This window comes from Schistocerca piceifrons, chromosome X, assembly GCF_021461385.2.
Source record: "Schistocerca piceifrons isolate TAMUIC-IGC-003096 chromosome X, iqSchPice1.1, whole genome shotgun sequence".
NCBI lineage: Eukaryota > Metazoa > Arthropoda > Insecta > Orthoptera > Acrididae > Schistocerca > Schistocerca piceifrons.
This window is the reverse complement of record NC_060149.1, coordinates 201,906,604-201,927,796: the sequence shown is the minus strand read 5'-3', so window position 1 is coordinate 201,927,796 and position 21,193 is coordinate 201,906,604. Positions and strand designations below refer to the sequence as shown.

Below are 21,193 nucleotides of genomic sequence, written 5' to 3'. Positions count from 1 at the left end.
CTAATGAAGTGCGCAGTATTAAGACAAAGCAGATAATTGTAGAGTGTGACTGAATGGCACTACATGGCATATTAGAGCAGATCCAAATGGCACTTCTGCTTAAGACTGCAATTGGTTTTGCAGAGGATCTCGCGCATGTGTACTTTATTTAATGGCAGTAATGTGCCATTTAACATTCACAGCATCAAAATTACTCAAGGGGGAAAATGCCTCAAATCATATTATCACATAAGTGTCCAGATATACGGAAAGCATAAAAATGGAAATGTATACCAGTAAAACAAAAGAGAAGTCCGAGGGGGCAAGACTTTGAGCATGTGCAGATACATCACATGCTGCAGCACCTAGTGTATTCCATGCTTAGATATGGGACACAACATGTGCGTTGGAGGCCTAATGTGGGTCACAATTAGAGGGTTTTCTCCTTAGAACTGCCCAACTGCTTACTGATTGATTATCAATATGTTGTTTCACGCTTCAAAGTGTCGATTGCCTGCTTGGTTGACAGAACAAGGTGTCACCCATGCCTCAGGGTAAAATAGGTTAAAACTAAGTATGGAATACTGCATCAAGGGAGGGTGAAATACCTCATTGTTGTTGGATGGAAAAAATGATATAGATTCTGTGCTGTCAGTGTGTCTCACTCCAGATTATCCTGAGCTGGCTGCTCCTTGGAAGTAAGTACGGAATAACGTTGGTAACGTGGCAGTAGGGTAAGAAATCCGTGTGGCAGCATGCGGTTATTTGTACCCACCAGGTTTTCATCAGCAGAGTCAATACAAGCACACCATGCCGCATCAGTAGTGTAAGGAACCATGTTATGAAAAGTTTATTCCAGTTCACCACAGAAACAAACGTTCCCTTGCATGTCAACAAGCAAACACCATGTCACCAAAGTTGATTGTTCCCTCTATATCATGCGTCATTGTGACTCAGTGATGTTACGGTTAGTTCATACGTCCCATATGACACCTGTAGCACAGCAGTGTTATTACTGGAATCCTCCACCATAATCTTTCCTTGTCACTGCTAACTACTGCCAGTTCTTATGGAAATAATGTACACTAACTTGTGTTCAATTAGAATTGTTGCAATAGCCAATGAGTGTCGCTGAGAATTGCATGAAAAGCAATTGGTAGCTTTTCTACCAGAAAATAATTAATATCCTTTGCCTGTACATAGACACTTAAGTTAGGCTCCTATAGAACTTAAGTATTCTTGTGAAATTAATTACTGGTAAGCATATAAGAGGCACTCCATAATATTTGAGCAACTAATCTAGTTTGCTTGTATTCATAAACTTTATCTAATATTTATGTCACAAAATTGTCATGTTCAATTCAAAGTCATTTAGCTCCAATGTAAAACTTGTAAAAACCTATCTTCCTTAGTTCTGAGCTCTGCTCCATACAATCTAGGTCGTTGATAATTTTAGCAGTTGTCATCTCTTTGTCTCACTAGCTTTTGTTCTCATAGGCCCAATAGTACCTTGACAGTTTTTCCTCAACTACTTGGCACAGATTGCCACGATTTTATCCGATTCTAATGTTCAGTAGATCATAACTTTACTCATTTTCTCCTTTAAAACACCATAGTTTATTTTCCACTGCTCTAGTCACTAATCCTTAACACTAAAACTTACTCTATGCCTTAAGACATTTAAATGTAATAAAGTGGCTCAGGCATCTTCTATCATTTTGAGGGGGGCAGCATGCATCTCTGTTGTTGTTGTTGTTGTTGTTGTTGTTGTTGTGGTCTTTTGTCCTGAGACTGGTTTGCTGCAGCTCTCCATGCTACTCTATCCTGTGCAAGCTTCATCATCTCCCAGTACCTACTGCAACCTACATCCTTTTGAATCTGCTTAGTGTATTCATCTCTTGGTCTCCCTCTACGATTTTTACCCTCCACGCTGCCCTCCAATACTAAATTTGTACAGACAAACAAGCTATTAATTAAGCATGTGGTCATAACGTTTTGGCTCACCGTATGGTTTCTGAGCAATCTGTCTAGCATCCCCCTTCGGAATTTCATGCTGTACGAGGTTAATTGCTGGCAGATACTGCCGCTCCTTGAATAGCCACACGTATTCCTCCAGAATTGGATACAAAAGATTCTGATCTGAATCAGGCACATGTGCCAACTTCTCTCGCACCTGGTTCCTTACCACTGACATAATTGCACAAACCTTTCTCATTGGCAAATTCTTCGTCTTACTTGGCTACCCCTGCAGGTCCGGGGGTTAGAATAGGCCCGAGGTATTCCTGCCTGTCATAAGAGGCGACTAAAAGGAGTTCAACACATTTCGGCCTTTATGTGATGGTCCCCTGTAGGGTTTGACCTCCATTCTTCAACATTTTCCCGAACAGCGAACCAGTTGGGAAACGGCGCTTTACATGGTGCATTATGACCATCGTGCACTGAGATCTTTAGCCCACTTTCTTGTCGTCGCATTGCAGTCCCACCCATTCTCCATCTCTTGGGCAAGGACACCTTCCTGGGCGCATTTTCCACCATGCACTATGCAGTGTAGCTTTCTGCGTCGGCGATGACCATGGACCTCTTTGCACCTGATATCCAGCATGGTAGCCAGTTCATTGTGGTGAGGCTGCCATGTACCCTGTTGGTTGTAGCTCCCTGACCACACAGGGATCGCTCTGCTGATCCCTGCACCATTAACTCCCCACGTATGCCAAGGGGTAGATGCCCATCTCCCTGGGGCATCGGGACTCCCGGCAATGGCCATCCTACCAGGTGGCCTTTGCTGTGGCACCCATGGGGAGGGCCCCTGGTTGGAGTGGGTGGCATCAGGGCGGGTGACACGCGATGAAGTGTAGTCCATCATCTCTTGCTAGTGGTGAAACGCCAGCAGTCTCTAAGCGATCGCGAGCTTGTTTCAATGCACAGAAGTACAACCCCAAATCGTTACCCTCCCTGTCCACACTATGGGAGAAACGTAAGCCTTCTTCGGCTTCTCTCACTACAGAGAGGTCCCTTGGGTCACTCCCTTCCCAGGTTTCTGCTAGCAGGAAAGACGACACCCACCAGTGGCTGAAGAGCCCAAAGCTGCTGGTTGTAGGACTTCACGGTCATCTTCAGTCCCGGAGGCTGAGCCAGTGAAGTCCTTCCAGCCAGGGAACCCCAAGGAGCAGCGAGAGAAATCAAAAAAGTAAACCCCTAAGTCCAATGAAATTGCGGTGGCACCCACACCACCGCTACCTACAAGCTCTGCATCTGAGGATGGGGTGGAGATTTCGACGTCCTCTGAGGACCTAGATCTTGCCAGACCCTCAGACACAATTGATATAGACGACTCGGGCAAAAAGTCAGTGGCAGCAGGTAACTCAGAAGCGTAAACTGCCTCTTTGAATGTTCCATGCCTTCCCAGCCTCAGGATGTCATCCTCCAGTGGAATTGTGGCAGTTTTTTCCACCACCTAGCTGAGCTACAGCAACTGTTAAGCTTTATACCTGCAATCTGCATTGCTCTCCAGGAACCCTGGTTCCGAGTAATGCGGACCCCTCCCCTTAGCGGCTATAAGGGATATTACAGGAACTGTAGCGACTATAATAGAGTGTCAGGTGGAGTTTGTGTTTGTGTCCTAAACTCAGTTTGTAGTGGACATGTGCCCCTTCAAACTCCTCTTAAGACTGTGGCTGTCAGAATAAGGATGATGCAGGAAATAACTGTCTGCAATGTGTATCTTCCTCCAGATGGTGCAGTACCCCTGAATGTATTAGTTGCACTGATTGATCAACTCCATAACCATTTCCTACTTTTGGGAGGTTTAAATGCCCATAACCCGTGGTCTAGGGGTAGCGTCTTTGATTCATAATCAAAACGTCTTCGGTCTCGGGTTCGATCCCCGCCACTGCCTAAATTTTGATAAATCATCAGCATTGGCGGCCGAAGATTTCCGGCATAAGGAGTCAGCCTCATTCTGCCAACGGCCTTGTCAAAGAGGGCGGAGGAGCGGATAGAGGTTCAGGGCACTCTCTTGTTCTAGGGGTGGGAAATTGCCCCTAAAGGCGGAAGAATCAGCAATGATCAACGACATGAGGATGCAGAAGGCACTGGAAACCACTGCATTAAAGACACGTAACGTGTATCCACAGGACATGTGGCCTGTAATTGAAGAAGTGTCATGATGATCTCTACATTGGCAAAAGTCCGCAGCTCGTGGTCGTGCGGTAGCGTTCTCGCTTCCCGCACCCGGGTTCCCGGGTTCGATTCCCGGTGGGGTCAGGGATTTTCTCTGCCTCGTGATGACTGGGTGTTGTGTGATGTCCTTAGGTTAGTTAGGTTTAAGTAGTTCTAAGTTCTAGGGGACTGATGACCATAGATGTTAAGTCCCATAGTTCTCAGAGCCATTTGAACCATTGGCAAAAGATTCCGGAATAGTCCCCCATTCGGATCTCCGGGAGGGGACTGCCAAGGGGGAGGTTACCATGAGAAAAAGATTGAATAATCAATGAAATAACGTTCTACGAGTCAGGGCGTGGAATGTCAGAAGCTTGAATGTGGTAGGGAAACTAGAAAATCTGAAAAGGGAAATGCAAAGGCTCAATCTAGATATAGTAGGGGTCAGTGGAGTGAAGTGGAAGGAAGACAAGGATTTCTGGTCAGATGAGTATCGGGTAATATCAACAGCAGCAGAAAATGGTATAACAGGTGTAGGATTCGTTATGAATAGGAAGGTAGGTCAGAGGGTGTGTTACTGTGAACAGTTCAGTGACCGGGTTGTTCCAATCAGAACCGACAGCAGACCAACACCGACAACGATAGTTCAGGTATACATGCCGACGTCGCAAGCTGAAGATGAACAGATAGAGAAAGTGTATGAGGATATTGAAAGGGTAATGCAGTATGTAAAGGGGGACGAAAATCTAATAGTCATGGGCGACTGGAATGCAGTTGTAGGGGAAGGAGTAGAAGAAAAGGTTACAGGAGAATATTGGCTTGGGACAAGGAATGGAAGAGGAGAAAGACTAATTGAGTTCTGTAACACGTTTCAGCTAATAATAGCGAATACCCTGTTCAAGAATCGCAAGAGGAGGTGGTATACTTGGAAAAGGCCGGGAGATAGGCGAAGATTTCAATTAGATTACATCATGGTCAGACAGAGAATCCGAAATCAGATACTGGATTGTAAGGTGTACCCAGGAGCAGATATAGACTCAGATCACAGTATAGTAGTAATGAAGAGTAGGCTGAAGTTCAAGACATTAGTCAGGAAGTATCAATACACAAAGAAGTGGGATACGGAAGTACTAAGGAATGATGAGATACGTTTGAAGTTCTCTAACGCTATAGATACAGCAATAAGGAATAGCGCAGTAGGCAGTACAGTTGAAGAGGAATGGACATCTCTAAAAAGGGCCATCACAGAAGTTGGGAAGGAAAACATAAGTACAAAGACGGTAGCTGCGAAGAAACCATGGGTAACAGAAGAAATACTTCAGTTGATTGATGAAAGGAGGAAGTACAAATATGTTCCGGGAAAATCAGGAATACAGAAATACAAGTCACTGAGGAATGAAATAAATAGGAAGTGCAGGGAAGCTAAGACGAAATGGCTGCAGGAAAAATGTGAAGACATCGAAAAAGATATGATTGTCGGAAGGACAGACTCAGCATACAGGAAAGTCAAAACAACCTTTGGTGACATTAAAAGCAACGGTGGTAACATTAAGAGTGCAACGGGAATTCCACTTTTAAATACAGAGGACAGAGCAGATAGGTGGAAAGAATACATTGAAAGCCTCTATGAGCGTGAAGATTTGTCTGATGTGATAGAAGAAGAAACAGGAGTCGATTTAGAAGAGATAGGGGATCCAGTATTAGAATCGGAATTTAAAAGAGCTTTGGAGGACTTACGGTCAAATAAGGCAGAAGGGATAGATAACATTCCATCAGAATTTCTAAAATCATTGGGGGAAGTGGCAACAAAATGACTATTCACGTTGGTGTGTAGAATATATGAGTCTGGCGATTACCATCTGACTTTCGGAAAAGCATCATTCACACAATTCCAAAGAAGGCAAGAGCTGACAAGTGCGAGAATTATCGCACAATCAGCTTAACAGCTCATGCATCAAAGCTGCTTACAAGAATAATATACAGAAGAATGGAAAAGAAAATTGAGAATGCGCTAGGTGACAATCAGTTTGGCTTTAGGAAAAGTAAAGGGATGAGAGAGGCAATTCTGAAGTTACGGCTAATAATGGAAGCAAGGCTAAAGAAAAGTCAAGACACTTTCATAGGACTTGTCGACCTAGAAAAAGCGTTCGACAATATAAAATGGTGCAAGCTGTTCGAGATTCTGAAAAAAGTGGGGGTAAGCTATAGGGAGAGACGGGTCATATACAATATGAACAACAACCAAGAGGGAATAATAAGAGTGGACGATCAAGAACGAAGTGCTCGTATTAAGAAGGGTGTAAGACAAGGCTGTAGCCTTTCTCCCCTACTCTTCAATCTGTACATCGAGGAAGCAATGATAGAAATAAAAGAAAGGTTCAGCAGTGGAATTAAAATACAAGGTGAAAGGATATCAATGATACGATTCGCTGATGACATTGCTATCCTGAGTGAAAGTGAAGAAGAATTAAATGATCTGCTGAACGGAATGAACAGTCTAATGAGTACACAGTATGGTTTGAGAGTAAATCGGAGAAAGACGAAGGTAATGAGAAGTAGTAGAAATGAGAACAGCGAGAAACTTAACATCAGGATTGATGGTCACGAAGTCAATGAAGTTAAGGAATTCTGCTACCTAGGCAGTAAAATAACCAATGACGGACGGAGCAAGGAAGCCATCAAAAGCAGACTCGTATTGGCAAAAAAGGCATTTCTGGCCAAGAGAAGTCTACTAATATCAAATACCGGCCTTAATTTGAGGAAGAAATTTCTGAGGATGTACGTCTGGAGTACAGCATTGTATGGTAGTGAAACATGGACTGTGGGAAAACCGGAACAGAAGAGAATCGAAGCATTTGAGATATGGTGCTATAGACAAATGTTGAAAATTAGGTGGACTGATAAGGTAAGGAATGAGGAGGTTCTACGCAGAATTGGAGGGGAAAGGAATATGTGGAAAACACTGATAAGGAGAAGGGACAGGATGATAGGACATCTGCTAAGACATGAGGGAATGACTTCCATGGTACTAGAGGGAGCTGTAGGGACGTAGGTTGCAAGTGCTACTCTGAGATGAAGAGGTTAGCACAGGAAAGGAATTCGTGGCGGGCCGCATCAAACCAGTCAGTAGACTGATGACAAAAAAAAAAAAAAAAACCCTGTGAGGTGGTACCATGCTTACCGGCTGAGGCAGAGATGTCGAAACTTTACTGTCTCAGTTTGGCCTCTGCCTCTTAAATACTGGGCCACCACACATTTCAGTGTGGCTCATGGTAGTTACTCGGCCATTGATTTATCCATTCGCAGCCCAGGACATCTCCCACCTATCCACTGGAGGGCATATGACGACCTGTGTGGTAGTGACCAGTTACCCATCCTCCTGTCACTGGTCCAGTGTGAGGCCTCGGACGCATCCCCAGCTGGGCTTTAAATAAGGTGGACTGGGACACTTTCACCTCTGCTGTCACCGTTGAATCTCCCCCACACAGTAACGTCGATGTGATGGTTGAGCAGGTGACTACAACAATTGTTTCTGTGGCAGAAAACGCAATCCCTCGCTCTTTAGAGTGTCCTCGGCATAAGGCAGTCCCATGGTGGTCGCTGAAGCAATTAAGGAGTGTCGGCGAGCTCTACAGTGGCATAAGTGGCACCCTTCCCTGGAGCGCCTCATAGCTTCTGGGCCTGATAGGATCTACAGCCGGATGATTAAATATCCCTCATCTGTCTACAAATGATGCATCATCATCATCATCTTCAACTGGATCTGGTGCAATGGCGTCTTTCCATCAAAATGGCGGGAGAGCACTCTCATTCTGGTGCTCAAACCTGGTAAAAACCCCCGTGATGTGGATAGCTAGTGGCCCATGAGCCTCACCAACGTTCTTTGTAACCTGCTGGAACTTACGATATGTCAGCGGTTGGGTTGGGTCCTGGAGTCACATGGCCTGCTGGCTCCATGTCAGGACAGCTTCCGCCAGGGTCGCTCTACCACTGATAATCTTGTGTCCATTGAGTTTGCCATCCGAACAACGTTTTTCCAGACGCCAACACCTGGTTGCCGTATTTTTTGACTTAAGTAAAGCATACGACACAGTCTGGTGACATCATATTCTTGCCACATTGTATGAGTGGGGTCTGCGGAGCCCGCTCCTCATTTTTATCCAAAACTTTCTGTTGCTCCGTACTTTGTGTTTAAGTTGGTGCCTCCCATAGTTCCATCCATATCCAGGAGAATGGAGTCCCACAGGGCTCTGTATTAAGTGTCTCTATTTTTAGTGGCCATTAACGGTCTAGCAGCAGCTGTTGGGCACTCCGCCTCACCTTCTCTGTATGCAGACAACTTCTGCATTTCGTACTGCTGCTCGAGTACTGGTGTTGCCGAGCAGCACCCAGAAGGCGCAGTCATGGGCTGTAGCCCACGTCTTTGAGTTTTCAGCTGCAAAGTCATGTGTCATGCACTTCTGTCGGTGTCGTACTGTTCATCCGGAACCAGCACTTTACCTTAATGATGATCCACTCGCTGTAGTGGAGACGTATCGATTCCTAGCACTGGTTTTCAGCGCTCGATTAACTTGGTTCCCTCATCTTCGTCAGCTTAAGCAGAAGTGCTGGTAGCACCTCAATGCCCTGTGTTGCCTGAGTAACACCAGTTGGGGTGCAGATTGCTCTACACTGCTGCAGCTCTACAGAGCCCTTGTCCAATCCCGTATTGGCTATGGGAGTGTGGTTTATGGTTCGGCAGCGCCTTCAGCATTGCATTTACTCGACCCTGTGCACCACTGTGGGGTTCAACTAGCGACAGGAGCTTTTAGGACAAGTCTGGTGACCAGTGTACTGGTGGAGTCTGGTGTCCTGCCATGGCAGATCAGACATGTGCAACTGCTCGCCAGTTATGAGCATCTGAATTATCATCTCCTTTTCCCGCCTGCGGCAGTCCATCTCCTGCATCAGCGGCCCAGGTTGGGGCTAACGATTGTGGTTCTTGTGCTGTCCCTTCTCTCCGAACTGGAGTCCTTCCCTTGACCACCTCTACTTGCGGTCCATTCACTTATGGCTCCATGGTGTACGCCTCGGCCACAGCTTTGTCTGGACCTTTCACGTGGCCCTAAAGACTCCATTAACCCTGCAGCTTGACGTGTTCTGGGGCTCTGAAGTGGTTTACACGACAGCTCGATGACTGATGGTAGTTTTGGCTTTGCCTATGTGCATGGCAGCCATATTGAACAGCATTCGTTACCTGATGGCTGCAGTGTATTCACTGCAGGGCTGGTGGCCATTTCTCGTACACTTCAGTACCTCAGTTCATGCCCTGGGAGTCTTTTCTTTTACGAGGGTTATGCCGAAAGTTTTTAGCAGAATGTGTGAAAAAAATTTATTTTGCAAAAAAAGTTTACAACTTTTCAAAATACTCTCCATTAGCGTGTATACATTTTTCCATTCTCTGAAACCACTTAGAAAATGTCAGTCCAAGCTTCTTTTGGGATGTCACTTAGTGCACTCTCGTATGCTGCAATGGCCTCTTCATCTGATGAAAACTGCTGCCCTCAAATTTTTTCCTTAGTCTTAGGGAACAGAAAGAAGTCACAGGGGGCCAGGTCAGGTGAATAGGGGGGATGGGGTAACACTCGCACTTTTTCCTTCTCCAGAAAGTCCCTGTGCGCAGATGCATTGTCGTGAAGCAGCAGAAGGTGCCCACTCTTTGACTTTGGATGCTGTGACTCAAGTTCTGTACTGGATTGCTGTAAAGTGTTTCTTACTGACGGTGACATAAAAAAACTCAATATACAGACAAATTTGTATGCATCACAGACAATCCAGAAGAAAAGAGGAGGAAATAACATGAAGCCTAATTCAGTTTTGAGTTCCTGGAAGCCAGTGATTACAAGTGAGATGAGGCGTTTCTTGAGTATGCTTTTCCACATGTGTATTTCAAGAAAGCCAAACATTGTGGACCACTGGAGCACTAATCCTGTTCTTAGTTGTAACTTCTGTCCCCAAGTTATGAGTTGTTTTGCGTTTTACTCAGATACTGTCGTGCTTGCATCTTGTCGACAATTCTAAACAGAAAAAACCAGGTGAAGAATGATTTCACCCACTTTATAAAGTTTTACCTTATTATTAGAATTTGAAGGAGCGATGTATCCAGGCATATCATCCCTCAGCGAAACTGACAATTGGTGAAGGCATATGCCCATTTTGAGGTTGTGTGAGCTTCCGTGTTTACATGCAAAATAAGCCTCATAAGTATGGACTGAAGGTTTATGCTGTTGCTGAAGGCAGTAGTGGCTATTTTGTAAACTTTGAAGTTTATGCTGGTAAGCATATTGTTGACAATTTTTCGTCTGCTGGTGTATTGTGATTGTTATCTGACAGCGGCTTGCTGAAGAGAGGTCATACTGTGTATATAGACTGATTTTATTCCAGTCCAGAGCATTTTCAACGACTGGATGACAGAGGTGCTGGAGCTGTTGGTACTGTGAACAAATGTAGGAAAGGATTACCTAAAGATTTAGTATCTAATAAACTGAGAAAGCTCAAAATGTCTTTTCAGTGTAAAGATAATGTATTAGCAATGAAGTGGAAGGATAAGAGGGATGTGTACACATTGTGTACAAGGCATCAGGCATGCATACTAAGAAAAATGGGGCTGTAGTAATGAAACCACTTCAGGTACTGGATTACAATCTGAATAAAATTGGAGTGGATGTCAGAGACCAGTGCCTGCAGTGCACAACAAGAAACTAACAATAACACACTTCATAACAGTGCTTGCAGCTCAGCTTGTTGAAGATGGTACACTTCAAGTCGTACAAAGGAATGAAGGAACTGTGGGTCGGCTAACAAAGAGACATTTTTTGCAGCACGTACCTCCAACTACAAAGAAATATACTGCTTGTGTGTGTCACGTGTGCAGTGCCAGGACTAAGAAAGAGAATTGCAAAGCTTCTTGCAAAGAGAGACAGTACGAATGTGAACAGCGTGGTGTTTCACTCTGCCTGGAACCTTGCTTCAAAATTTTCCACACTAAAAACAATATGATTGTGTAAAATTTGTATGCAATTATTGTAGACTGACAGAAATATGTTATGTAGTGCCATAATATTAGTTAAAAATAAATAACAATCACATTCTCTTATCTTTATGATTTTTCTAAATTCTTAAAAACACATATGTGATTTCTGTAACTGTGCCTTAAAGCTGTGCCTTCCAAAGTAGTTTCTTTTGCACAGAATTAAAGACTAAAAGTGCAGCTTCAAAGTGGTACCAAATTTGCCACAATCCAAAAAGTAGATTTGATGTGATTTTCTAAATATTGACAAAATTGCCTGGTTTCTAGGGACTAGTACATAACATAGGCCTGGTACAGAGGGTGTTAAGAAAGAAAGTCAAAATGTGCTATAAGAATAGTATGTGATGCTTACCCATGATCACTTTGTTGAAATCTGTTTAAGGATTTGGGCATTCTGACTACTGCCTCACAGTGTGTTTATTCCCCCTGTGAACTTTGCTGTAAATAATCCACTGCAGTTCCAAAGGAATAATGATGTATAAATTACAATACCAGAAGGAAAACCGACATTCATTACTCCACATTAAGGTTGTCTTCAGCACAAAAAGGAGTACACAATGCTTTAACTAAAATTTTTGATCAGTTGCCCAGTAATATAAAACATCTGACAGAAAGCAGAGTAAAATTTGAAAACAAACTGAAACAGTTCCCTGTGACAACGCTTTCTATTCCATAAAAGAATTTCCTGTTATCGTAATACGTAAAATGTGGTGGGTAGGAATTACTACTTCGCATCTCATATCTGTACATAAAAAAAAAACTTTATAAATGATCAATGTGTAGCCATAGTTACAAGCAGTGGGAATGTAAAATGGCTTGTTCAACATCATTATGATTTGTCGTGCATAATCATCCATGGAAGTAAACTAACGAACTAATTATGGAAAGTTTGAACAGTATATATTGTCCTTTTACTGTGAGTATCTACCAACAATTAAGTGTACAGAGTATGAATTTTTGAAGTGAAAGAAGAATAATGGAAATTCTTGGATGGAGCAATGTGTAAAATAGCCTATAGCAGAGCAATGCATGTAGCACAGAAACACTTAACAGAAAACAGCATTCACACTAGCTTCTGAGAAATATCTCTCTTTCTAGCAATAGAGCGCGCGCACACACACACACACACACACACACACACACACACACACACACACACACACACACACACACACACACACACACAAAACCAACTGTGAGAAAAAGAATTGTATTAAAAATTATTTGTTCAACACACCTCAAAGGGCTTATGTGGAGATTTATCCTAAAATATTTAGTGATAGACATGAAGATTCAGTGTGTGGAAAATTGCATAAAATATGTGGCAATATGTAGTTCTGATGTAGCACCCTTAGATCTTTCTTCCAAATATGTATGTCACTATACTACTATGTACTGTACTTGAAATAAAAAGACATTGAAAACTGTTTGGAAATCCGGTTTACAGATTATTCAAATTAATTTATGTTGACAGCTAACTGTATGTCGTGTAGTTGTTTAGGACTCTGTTCTTTCTCTTACAGTTTAAGTGAGTATTTGATTGGCATGCTATCCACCATTATTTTTCATAAATTTTGGAATATAGTTGCAATGTTTTTGCTCTGATAGAAAAGGGAAAGATAGTATTCTACCAAATAAAGGCATTAGTTTACCAATGTTTAACAATGTAGACTGATGAGCCAAACATTATAACCACTTTCTTAGTAGTGTGGTGGTCCCCATTTAGAATTCAATGCAGCAATGATTCCGCATGGCATGGATTTGATAAGCCCTTGGTAGGTTTCCTGAAGTATGTGACACCAGCTATCTTCTCACAGGTCCTGTAAGTCCCATAAATTTTGTGTCAGTGGTTTGTGGTCGCCGAGCATGTTGCCAATTGCATCCCAGAAGTGTTACATCAGTGAATGCTCCCCATAGAATTTTACTGTCCCCATCAGCATGTGTCCATGGTGCAGTGATTTTTCAAGTAGCCATGTGCCTCGATGATGACCTATGTGGACACAACCATTGACCCAGTGCTACAAGAAACGTGTTTAATCTGGCCAGGTGTCACATTTTTATCCAGTCTCTTTGATCCCTTGCCCATTGTAACATTGCAGTTCCAACCGATGGTGTTGGTTCAACATGGGAATACGTGTGGTCATCAGCTGCAGAGTATGATGTTTAACAATGTGCCATGTCTAGTGTGCTCCAAAACAACCATCAGATCTGTCACAGATCACCGCCTATCTTGCTTTACAGAGCGTGCAAGCCTTTGACCTCCATGTTGTGTGATGAGGTGTGGATGTTAGTCATGTCACCTGTGGTTTCACTACCCTTCAGCCACTTTCAGTGGGTGCCAGACTATAACAATCTGTCCTTTACGAAAGTCACTTATGTCAGTGGATTTCTCATTGCCACCAGGTAGCATTCCAATTTGCTGAGGGCAGTAATCCTAATCTTTCTGCTTATGAGTGTATGTTGATGCAGATACAAAACTGCAAGTATGAAAAAGATCTGATAATGACAATTCTTGACTTAGTGAAGGAGTGTGGTAGTGTCCCCAGAGAAAAGATATGGGAAACCTTGGAGAGAAAGGGAGTTGGAAAACAAACAATTTAAGTTCTTCAAACACTGTGTGACAAAAGCTTCCTATGTTGGAAGAACTGATTGGTTTAGGAATGTTATGAGGTTCAGACCGGGAAATGTGATGTCACAATTATTATTTAAAATTGTGAAATTGTGTGAGAGACATAAGTAGCTCGTGGAGGAAGCAGATTGAAATTATTGCTATTTACTGATGCTATTTTGTTGTGGAGAACTAACAGTAAGGATGTGCAAGAACCATTAGATGTTTTGAATGAAAAAAATTCAGAGACGTATGGCATGAAATACGGTGTGGAGAGAACCGAGGCTATGGTGGTAACCAGATGAGATAGCGAAGGGAAAGGACAAAGGACAACTTTAAATGTATAGGAAGTGTGTCAATGCAGAATGTGTGGATGGAGACCGAAATCAGCAAAGGGTACAAAAGAACAATGCATTTTGCCAGTGTGTGAGGGGTTTAGTCTGGGAAGGAAGGTGCCAATGAAATTTTAGGAAGTGCTGTACAAAAAGTACTTTTCACCCATACTGGCATTTGCATCGGAGACATGGACAGTGACAAGAAGAAAGGAGACTAGAGTCCAAGTCAGTGAAATAAAATTCCTAAGAAGCATGTTAGTGAAGACAGGGAGGGAGAGAGAGATTAAGGAATGAAGGGAATTGGAGTAAAAAAGTTGATTGATAGAATTGAGAAGAAAATAGTTTGGACATGTAAAGAGAATATAAGGTGGAAAAATACCAAAACAAATAATGAAAGCCAAGTTTGAGGACAAGATGGAGGCCTAGAGCAAGACGGATTGACTCGATAAAGACTAGTGTAAGGTGGAGGAATCTGGGCTGAAACAAAATAGTTATAACAGTAGAATATTGGAAAGATTGAGGGAAGGTCAAAAAGTACCATGAATGTGCCAAATAGAGATAAGAGAGATGAAAATGACGACAAAACTGTATGGAATGTATTCTGTTGTTGTTCTTTGCCAGATCTTACGTGTAATTCTTTTTAAATGCATTGGAAGTGCAGTAAATTTCTTCTGAACATTTTACAGCATCAAATGCATAATGGAAAATAGTGGTCTCACTATTGTTGTTGTTGTTGTTGTTGTCGTTACTGTTCTGGGCAACCTTCATCAGGTTAGTTAGTTCATGGATCGTTTTGCACGATAAATCATAATGATGTGGAATGTGTCATTTTATATTCACATTGCAAATTACTTTGTAAATATGGTTACATGCTGAACATTTATAAGATGATACTTCTTTTCAGCAAATATGCAGCTGCGAGTTAATAAATATTACCCACCATCTTTTACTCATTACAATAATAGAGATTCTTCAGTGGAACAGGAGTAGTTTTCAAGGAGAGACTTTCTCAGTTTGTTTTCAAATTTTACTTCATTGTCTGTCAGCCATTTTATATGGCTGGGAAAGTATTCAAAAATTTTTAATTGCAGCATGGTACACTCCTTTCTGTGCTGACGGTAACTTTAATGTGGTGTAATGAATGTCATTTTTTTTCTGGTATTGTAATTATGTACATCATTGACTCACAAAATTGATGTAGGTTTCCAGTAACAATAGCAAAACATGTATGTTGCACATACTGATATTGTCATATGTTCGGCTACTAATCCAGAAGTAGCTTTCGAATCTGTGTCCTGCTACATCTATAATGCCAGTGTTTGACAGTGTAAAAAAAATTACTCCCACTATCATTGTCAAAATGTTTATGCCATCATTGCTGTATGTTTTTGTTGCAGGTTATTGGTCTTGCATATGTAGATGTTGGGGAACGCAGAATGTCTGTCACCGAATTTCCAGATGATGAATACTTTTCTAATTTGGAGACATTAATAGTGCAGTTAGGTCCCAAGGAGTGTATTGTACCACCATCAGATACAGAGTTGAAAGGAGCACTGCAGGTAAATGTTATGACAGTTGTAAATAATAGTTATTTTGTGGCTTTGGTGTAAGATTAACTAGTAGTTGTCAGTGTGGGTAGCTATGAATTATAATTTCTGTATTTAAAGTACATTTAAATAGATTTTAATGCCAAAAGTAGCACATTGTTTCCAGCTTTTATCCACTGTATGATAATTTCAATTATGACTGCTTGGCAGAGCATCTGTGAAGTTGAAACTAGTCTTCCCTCCACTAACTTTTGTTAAAGAAAGAAAAAAAAGTCATATAGACTCACAGTTTTTGTGTTACAAATTGGTTAATTTCAGCACTTCTACCTCAGATTTTCTTACTCGTGTGTGCCTGTAACAACCATGTGTACATATGCAGGTATCTGAGTAAGTCTTGGTGAGCGAGATTGTACAGTGGTAAGAATCATGTCTCTATTTTGGAGGACAGTGATGCAGATCCCTGTTCGAACACCTCAATTTTTGTTTTGCACAGTTACCCTGAATGTCTCTGTATGTTCATCTTTATAGAGATGATTGTGGGACCCGGCTGTTGCCGGCAGATGATGGTTGAAGTGATCGCTATTGCAAAAATGAAATAATGTCGGTATTGCTGGCCCCCGTTTTGATCACAACTGAGGAAGAATCTTCTTACATGTCGGTCAGGGGCCTGAAGATGGTGTAGTAGCCAAATGTTTACCCTGTGTGGAATTGGTTGTATCTTATGGAAGATGAGTTTGAAATCAAGGAACAGTCTCCAAACAATGCATGCCACAGACTTGTACATGCTTGGAAGAAGTTGACTACTGGCTACCGTAGAGTATGATAGAATTCAAAGATTTGATGAAAATGAGAACTTTGCCCTAACATGAATAGTTTCAAGAAATTTCATTGTAAGTAACAACAGTCTCCCACTCTTCACATAAAAACATTCTAATCATTTAATGCATTGTACAGGAATTGCCTCATGTACTTTTGCTAAAAGTATGCTTGAAAATTGAGGTACTAAGAATAAATACTTCTTCTGTGTTATTTACCAGAGATGGCTGAAAGAAACTGAAGAAAGTAAAAATTACTTGATATGAAAGTTGAATAAATAGGAAGAAAAAATTTGTTTGACACACACCTCATATCTCTAGAGGGATTGAAATGTGTAGTTTTGATATGTCAAATCTCTTATTGCCAAATATTTACACTATGTGCAATTTGTTGTATCTTATGAGCAATTTAAATTTGATATGGCATTTTTTTCACTCAGTTTAAGAATTAGTGATCAGTGCAGAAAAGTTGCATGTCTATGCACCCTCCGCATCCTGAATTTTGACTTAACTAAAAACAATGTTGCAAATCTTGATTGAAAAAGCTAAAACTAGGGATCATTCAAAGCATGCATTTTCACAAATAGAAATCTGCAACTTTTGGAGGGAATCGCTTTTCTCCTCATCAGTGTGAGAAAAGAGACAGATCAGGTTACATGTTACATTAGAAGTTTATGAAATTTGTGGAAAAACCTAGAAGTGTGAGCACCTCCCATATAAAAAATACTAAAATAGACCTGAAGTGTATCTTAAAAGATGTGATTGTAGTGTAAAAGATTTCTTCAGTAATACTGATGTATAATGGTATATGAAAAGTAATTGTATGTATAACTGTATCACTTTAATCAGCCATTTCTGCTGAACCTTAATGCAAAGTATCTGTAAATTTAATACCATGTATATCGTAACTTTATATTAATACCTAAAATAAAGGGAAGACAACCACACACCTTTAGCAGACTGATGTGTGGCACATAGACACACGGGGCACAGTACTATCAACTTCTCGAGCCATGACTCTGCTTCTGGCAGAAAATAGACATGTTCACACACAAAGAAACCCAAACGCACACTACTGTGGCTGCGACGACACTGATTATTAGAAAGCAGATGCTTGGACTGACAGATGTGGAGAGGTGATAGATGAGGACACACGAGGCAAAGAGGGGATATGGACCAGTGAGAGGCAGGAGTGGGGAAAACATGATTTGGCAGCTGCATGACAAGAGGAAAGGCGTTCTGAGGGGGGGTAGAGCATATAAGAGATATAGAGAGAGGCAGTGAGGAGGATCGGGGAACAGAGGAAGGTAAGAGTGGTGGAAGAAGGCAATAGTCTAAAGGAGAATATGTGTACATCCTTTCAGGAGAAGAGCCAGCTTTCAAAAGCTAGTTAATACTGTGTTCTGTTATGTGTGCATGTGCCACACATCAGGCTGTTAACACATTCTGTTCGCTGCCCCTAGAAACTACTACGCATTTATTGCCACAACAGTCAGCGCTCGGAGAATCTCAGAGCGCCACTTTCTTTATTTTTATTTCAGGTTGCTGCGCATTATATCTGTGTGGTGACGTCTGGAGTTGAGTTTTTCGTTCTTGTAGTACTTCAGACGGCCACTAGATGGTGTTCCTGCCTCCTCTAAGTGCTATATGACTTGAAAACGGTGCCAAAACAATTCCTGCGCATATCTTCTTGCAGTGTGCTTCTGTAGTTCTCTTTATCGCAAATGTTTGTTGTGAAATGGGGGGCAGTTTGACTGAAGAGGAAGTTCTGAGGCTGCTCGAAGGATCTGAATCTGAAATTGACGATGATAGGTTTAAAACTGAAAATAGTTCTTCTGAAATTGATTGTAATTATAATGGCCAGTCACTGTGTTTAGGGATCACAATCATATTCTCAGCAGTTTCACTGACTCATATCATTTATTTTGAATGTAACGATGAGTGTTCCAAAAATGAAAATGAGCCATCAGATAAATTAGAAGACTGTGAAGCTCCCATTCATCGAGGCAGAGGCAGAATACAACAACAGAAGGAGTCCCAAAGCAACGTTGTTGACTAGGTAAATGATGATGTGCAACATCAATTACCGCTCTTTGAAGGTGTAAGTAATGTCTAGGCACCTTTGAAAGCCGAAAGCACTGAATTTGACTGTTAGAGCATCTTCATTGGCGCAAATGTCATCAAAAACATGAAGACAGAAACAAACAGCTATTCTGTAGCAACAATTTCCAAATTGCGGAGGCAAAATAAGATAACTTCCAGGTCGCTTTGGGCCAGTTGGTCTTCTGTGACACTACGTGAGATTTATCAGTTCCTTGCTATAATTATTCACATCTGTCTTGTACACAGACCAAATGCTACGGACTATTAGAGTAATGAGCTAAGGCTAGATTCCTCTTTACCTGCAAAAATCGTGAAAAGACAGATGTAGGTCAATTTATTTTATGCTTCACGTGAATAACAATGATAATTACATATGAAGGGGTCAACCAAACCATGATCCTATACACAAAATCCGACCTTTTTTTGATAACTTTGTACTGAAAAGCAAGAACAGTTTTTATCCTGGCAATAACCTCACAGTTGATGAAGGTTTATGTCCATTCAGAATGAGAATTAGGTTTCAAGTATATATATCAAGAACAAACTGAGCAGGTATGGTATAAAATTTTTCATTCTAAGTGATTCAGCAGCAGGATATGTTTTGAACTGTGAAGGGTACACTGGTGCATGTGAAAAAGACAGTGCAGATTCTGTGATGCTACGTTTATGTAACAGTCATCTATGTAAGGATCATACACTGTACATGGACCGGTTTTATATTTCTGTAAAATTATTTTGATGAGGGCACATCTGCTATTGGCACAGTAATGAGAAACAGAAGAGGCCCACCACAGGAATTCAAACAGAATAAGCCAAGAAGAGGTGGAATAGTATTCAAGAGAAAAAATTCAGTGCTAGCACTTTACTGGAAAGATACTAGGGATGTGTTTGCCCTTTCCACCAAACATAGAATGACAAGTAGTGTTACAAAGACAAAATTCGAGGCTGGAATGGTAGAAAAACTGAAGCCAATCTCATACTTGATTATAGAAAAAATCAAACTGGTGTTGATCATGGAGATCAGCTAGTGACCTATTATTATTTTCAATGACGAACAATGAAATGGTGGAAAAAGGTATTTGATGTGTGTGGTCAATTCTTACATCCTGTACAAGAAACTTCGGCCTGTCTCTCACAAACGAACCAGCTTGTTTACATGTATGGTGAATGTGGGAAAACAAATAATCAAGAAATCAGGTGAAGCTTTCAACGAAGATGAAAAGCAGGGTTCAGCAGCAAACAGGTTAACAGCAAGGAATTTTCCCACTCACGTCCCATCGACAACAAGCAAGAAGTATGCATCAAGATACTGCATTGTTTGCTCTGAAAAGGACACACACAGTACTGGCAAATGAGTGAGAAGGGAGACCAGATGGTGGTGTGAAGAATGTAATGTAGGATTGTGTCTACCTGTCTGTTTCAAGCAATATCACACAAAAACAAATTTTGTTCAATGAAAAAGAGTTGTATAAATTCAATGAAATCGTTTTGTACATTTATTTTATAGTAAATTCTGATTTATTGCAATTACAAACTTTTTTCTAACTTTGAATCTTCTAATTTTCAAAATGTAATGATTCAGTAAATATGTGGTACCTTTCAAAAAACTTTAAACAGATGTTGAGATATAGGATGATAACAAACATCAGTTAAAAGGTTTTGCTTTTCTTCATTATCTTTTGGCCAAGAGCCATGCAAAGAAGGTGCAAAAGTGTAAGACTTCTAAGGGATTGCAGCAGTCTCTGTGACCTGCCTGCAATGTGCTAAAGATGAGTGGTTTCCTTTCCTTTATTTTGTGTACTGTTCCAGCCAGGAATTTCAATTATTGTAATAACTTTAATTTTGTTAGTCAGTATACAGTATTAGAACTGATAAGTTCTCTCTTTCATGGCCCTTACGATAGTATGAGCCATGTAATCTGATGATAAACTTTTGATTTTTTTAATAATTCAGATTAAAAAAATAAGGAATTCATGTGTTCTCGAATATAGCCATTCCATTGGGATTAGTGCTTGGAACACATGCAGAATCACGCTTGCAAAGTAATCCTTCATTTTAATCTTAAGTCTCATTTGATAGAACTCCGACATGTTGGTCCTATTCTGAGACTTCCACATTCTGTCCGTTGCAATTCTGTTGTAATTTTACCATGTCACTATTTTTCCATGGTTTTTAACTGTTTTTTTTTTTTCCCCTGTGTTGGCTTCTTGTTATGTAGTGGGTCAGTTTATCTATCAGTTTAGGTACATGAGAGTTAAGTTTTAGGAGAGCTATGGATTGTTGCTTTCTGCAAAAAAAAAAAAAAAGTTTTTGTTTTGTCAAATATGTTTAATTCAGTTTTCTCAATTTCTAGATATTTGAAAGAATGGGTATATTGGTTACAAATCGTAAAAAAACAGAATTCACATCAGATGGCCTGGTCCATGAGCTGAACTCACTGCTTAATTTCGAGGGAACCCACATCAAAGATGCTATTCAGCTGCGAGAAATGGAACTGTCGGTTGCTATAACGTGTCTAGGTGCACTTGTCAAATATCTTGAGGTAAGACTAAACCAGTTGTTCAACATTTGAGAGAATA

The 21,193-nt window shown here is 41.1% G+C and overlaps 1 protein-coding gene across 1 annotated transcript in view; it reads left to right on the top strand.

Annotated features, from left to right (window-relative positions):
- Positions 1–21,193, top strand: part of LOC124721370 (DNA mismatch repair protein Msh2) — a 229,822-nt gene that overhangs the window by 101,252 nt on the left and 107,377 nt on the right. The window contains exons 6-7 of the mRNA XM_047246303.1: positions 15,547–15,708; positions 20,968–21,156. Coding sequence (XP_047102259.1) covers positions 15,547–15,708; positions 20,968–21,156 — 351 coding nt within the window. The remainder of the gene's footprint in view (positions 1–15,546; positions 15,709–20,967; positions 21,157–21,193) is intronic.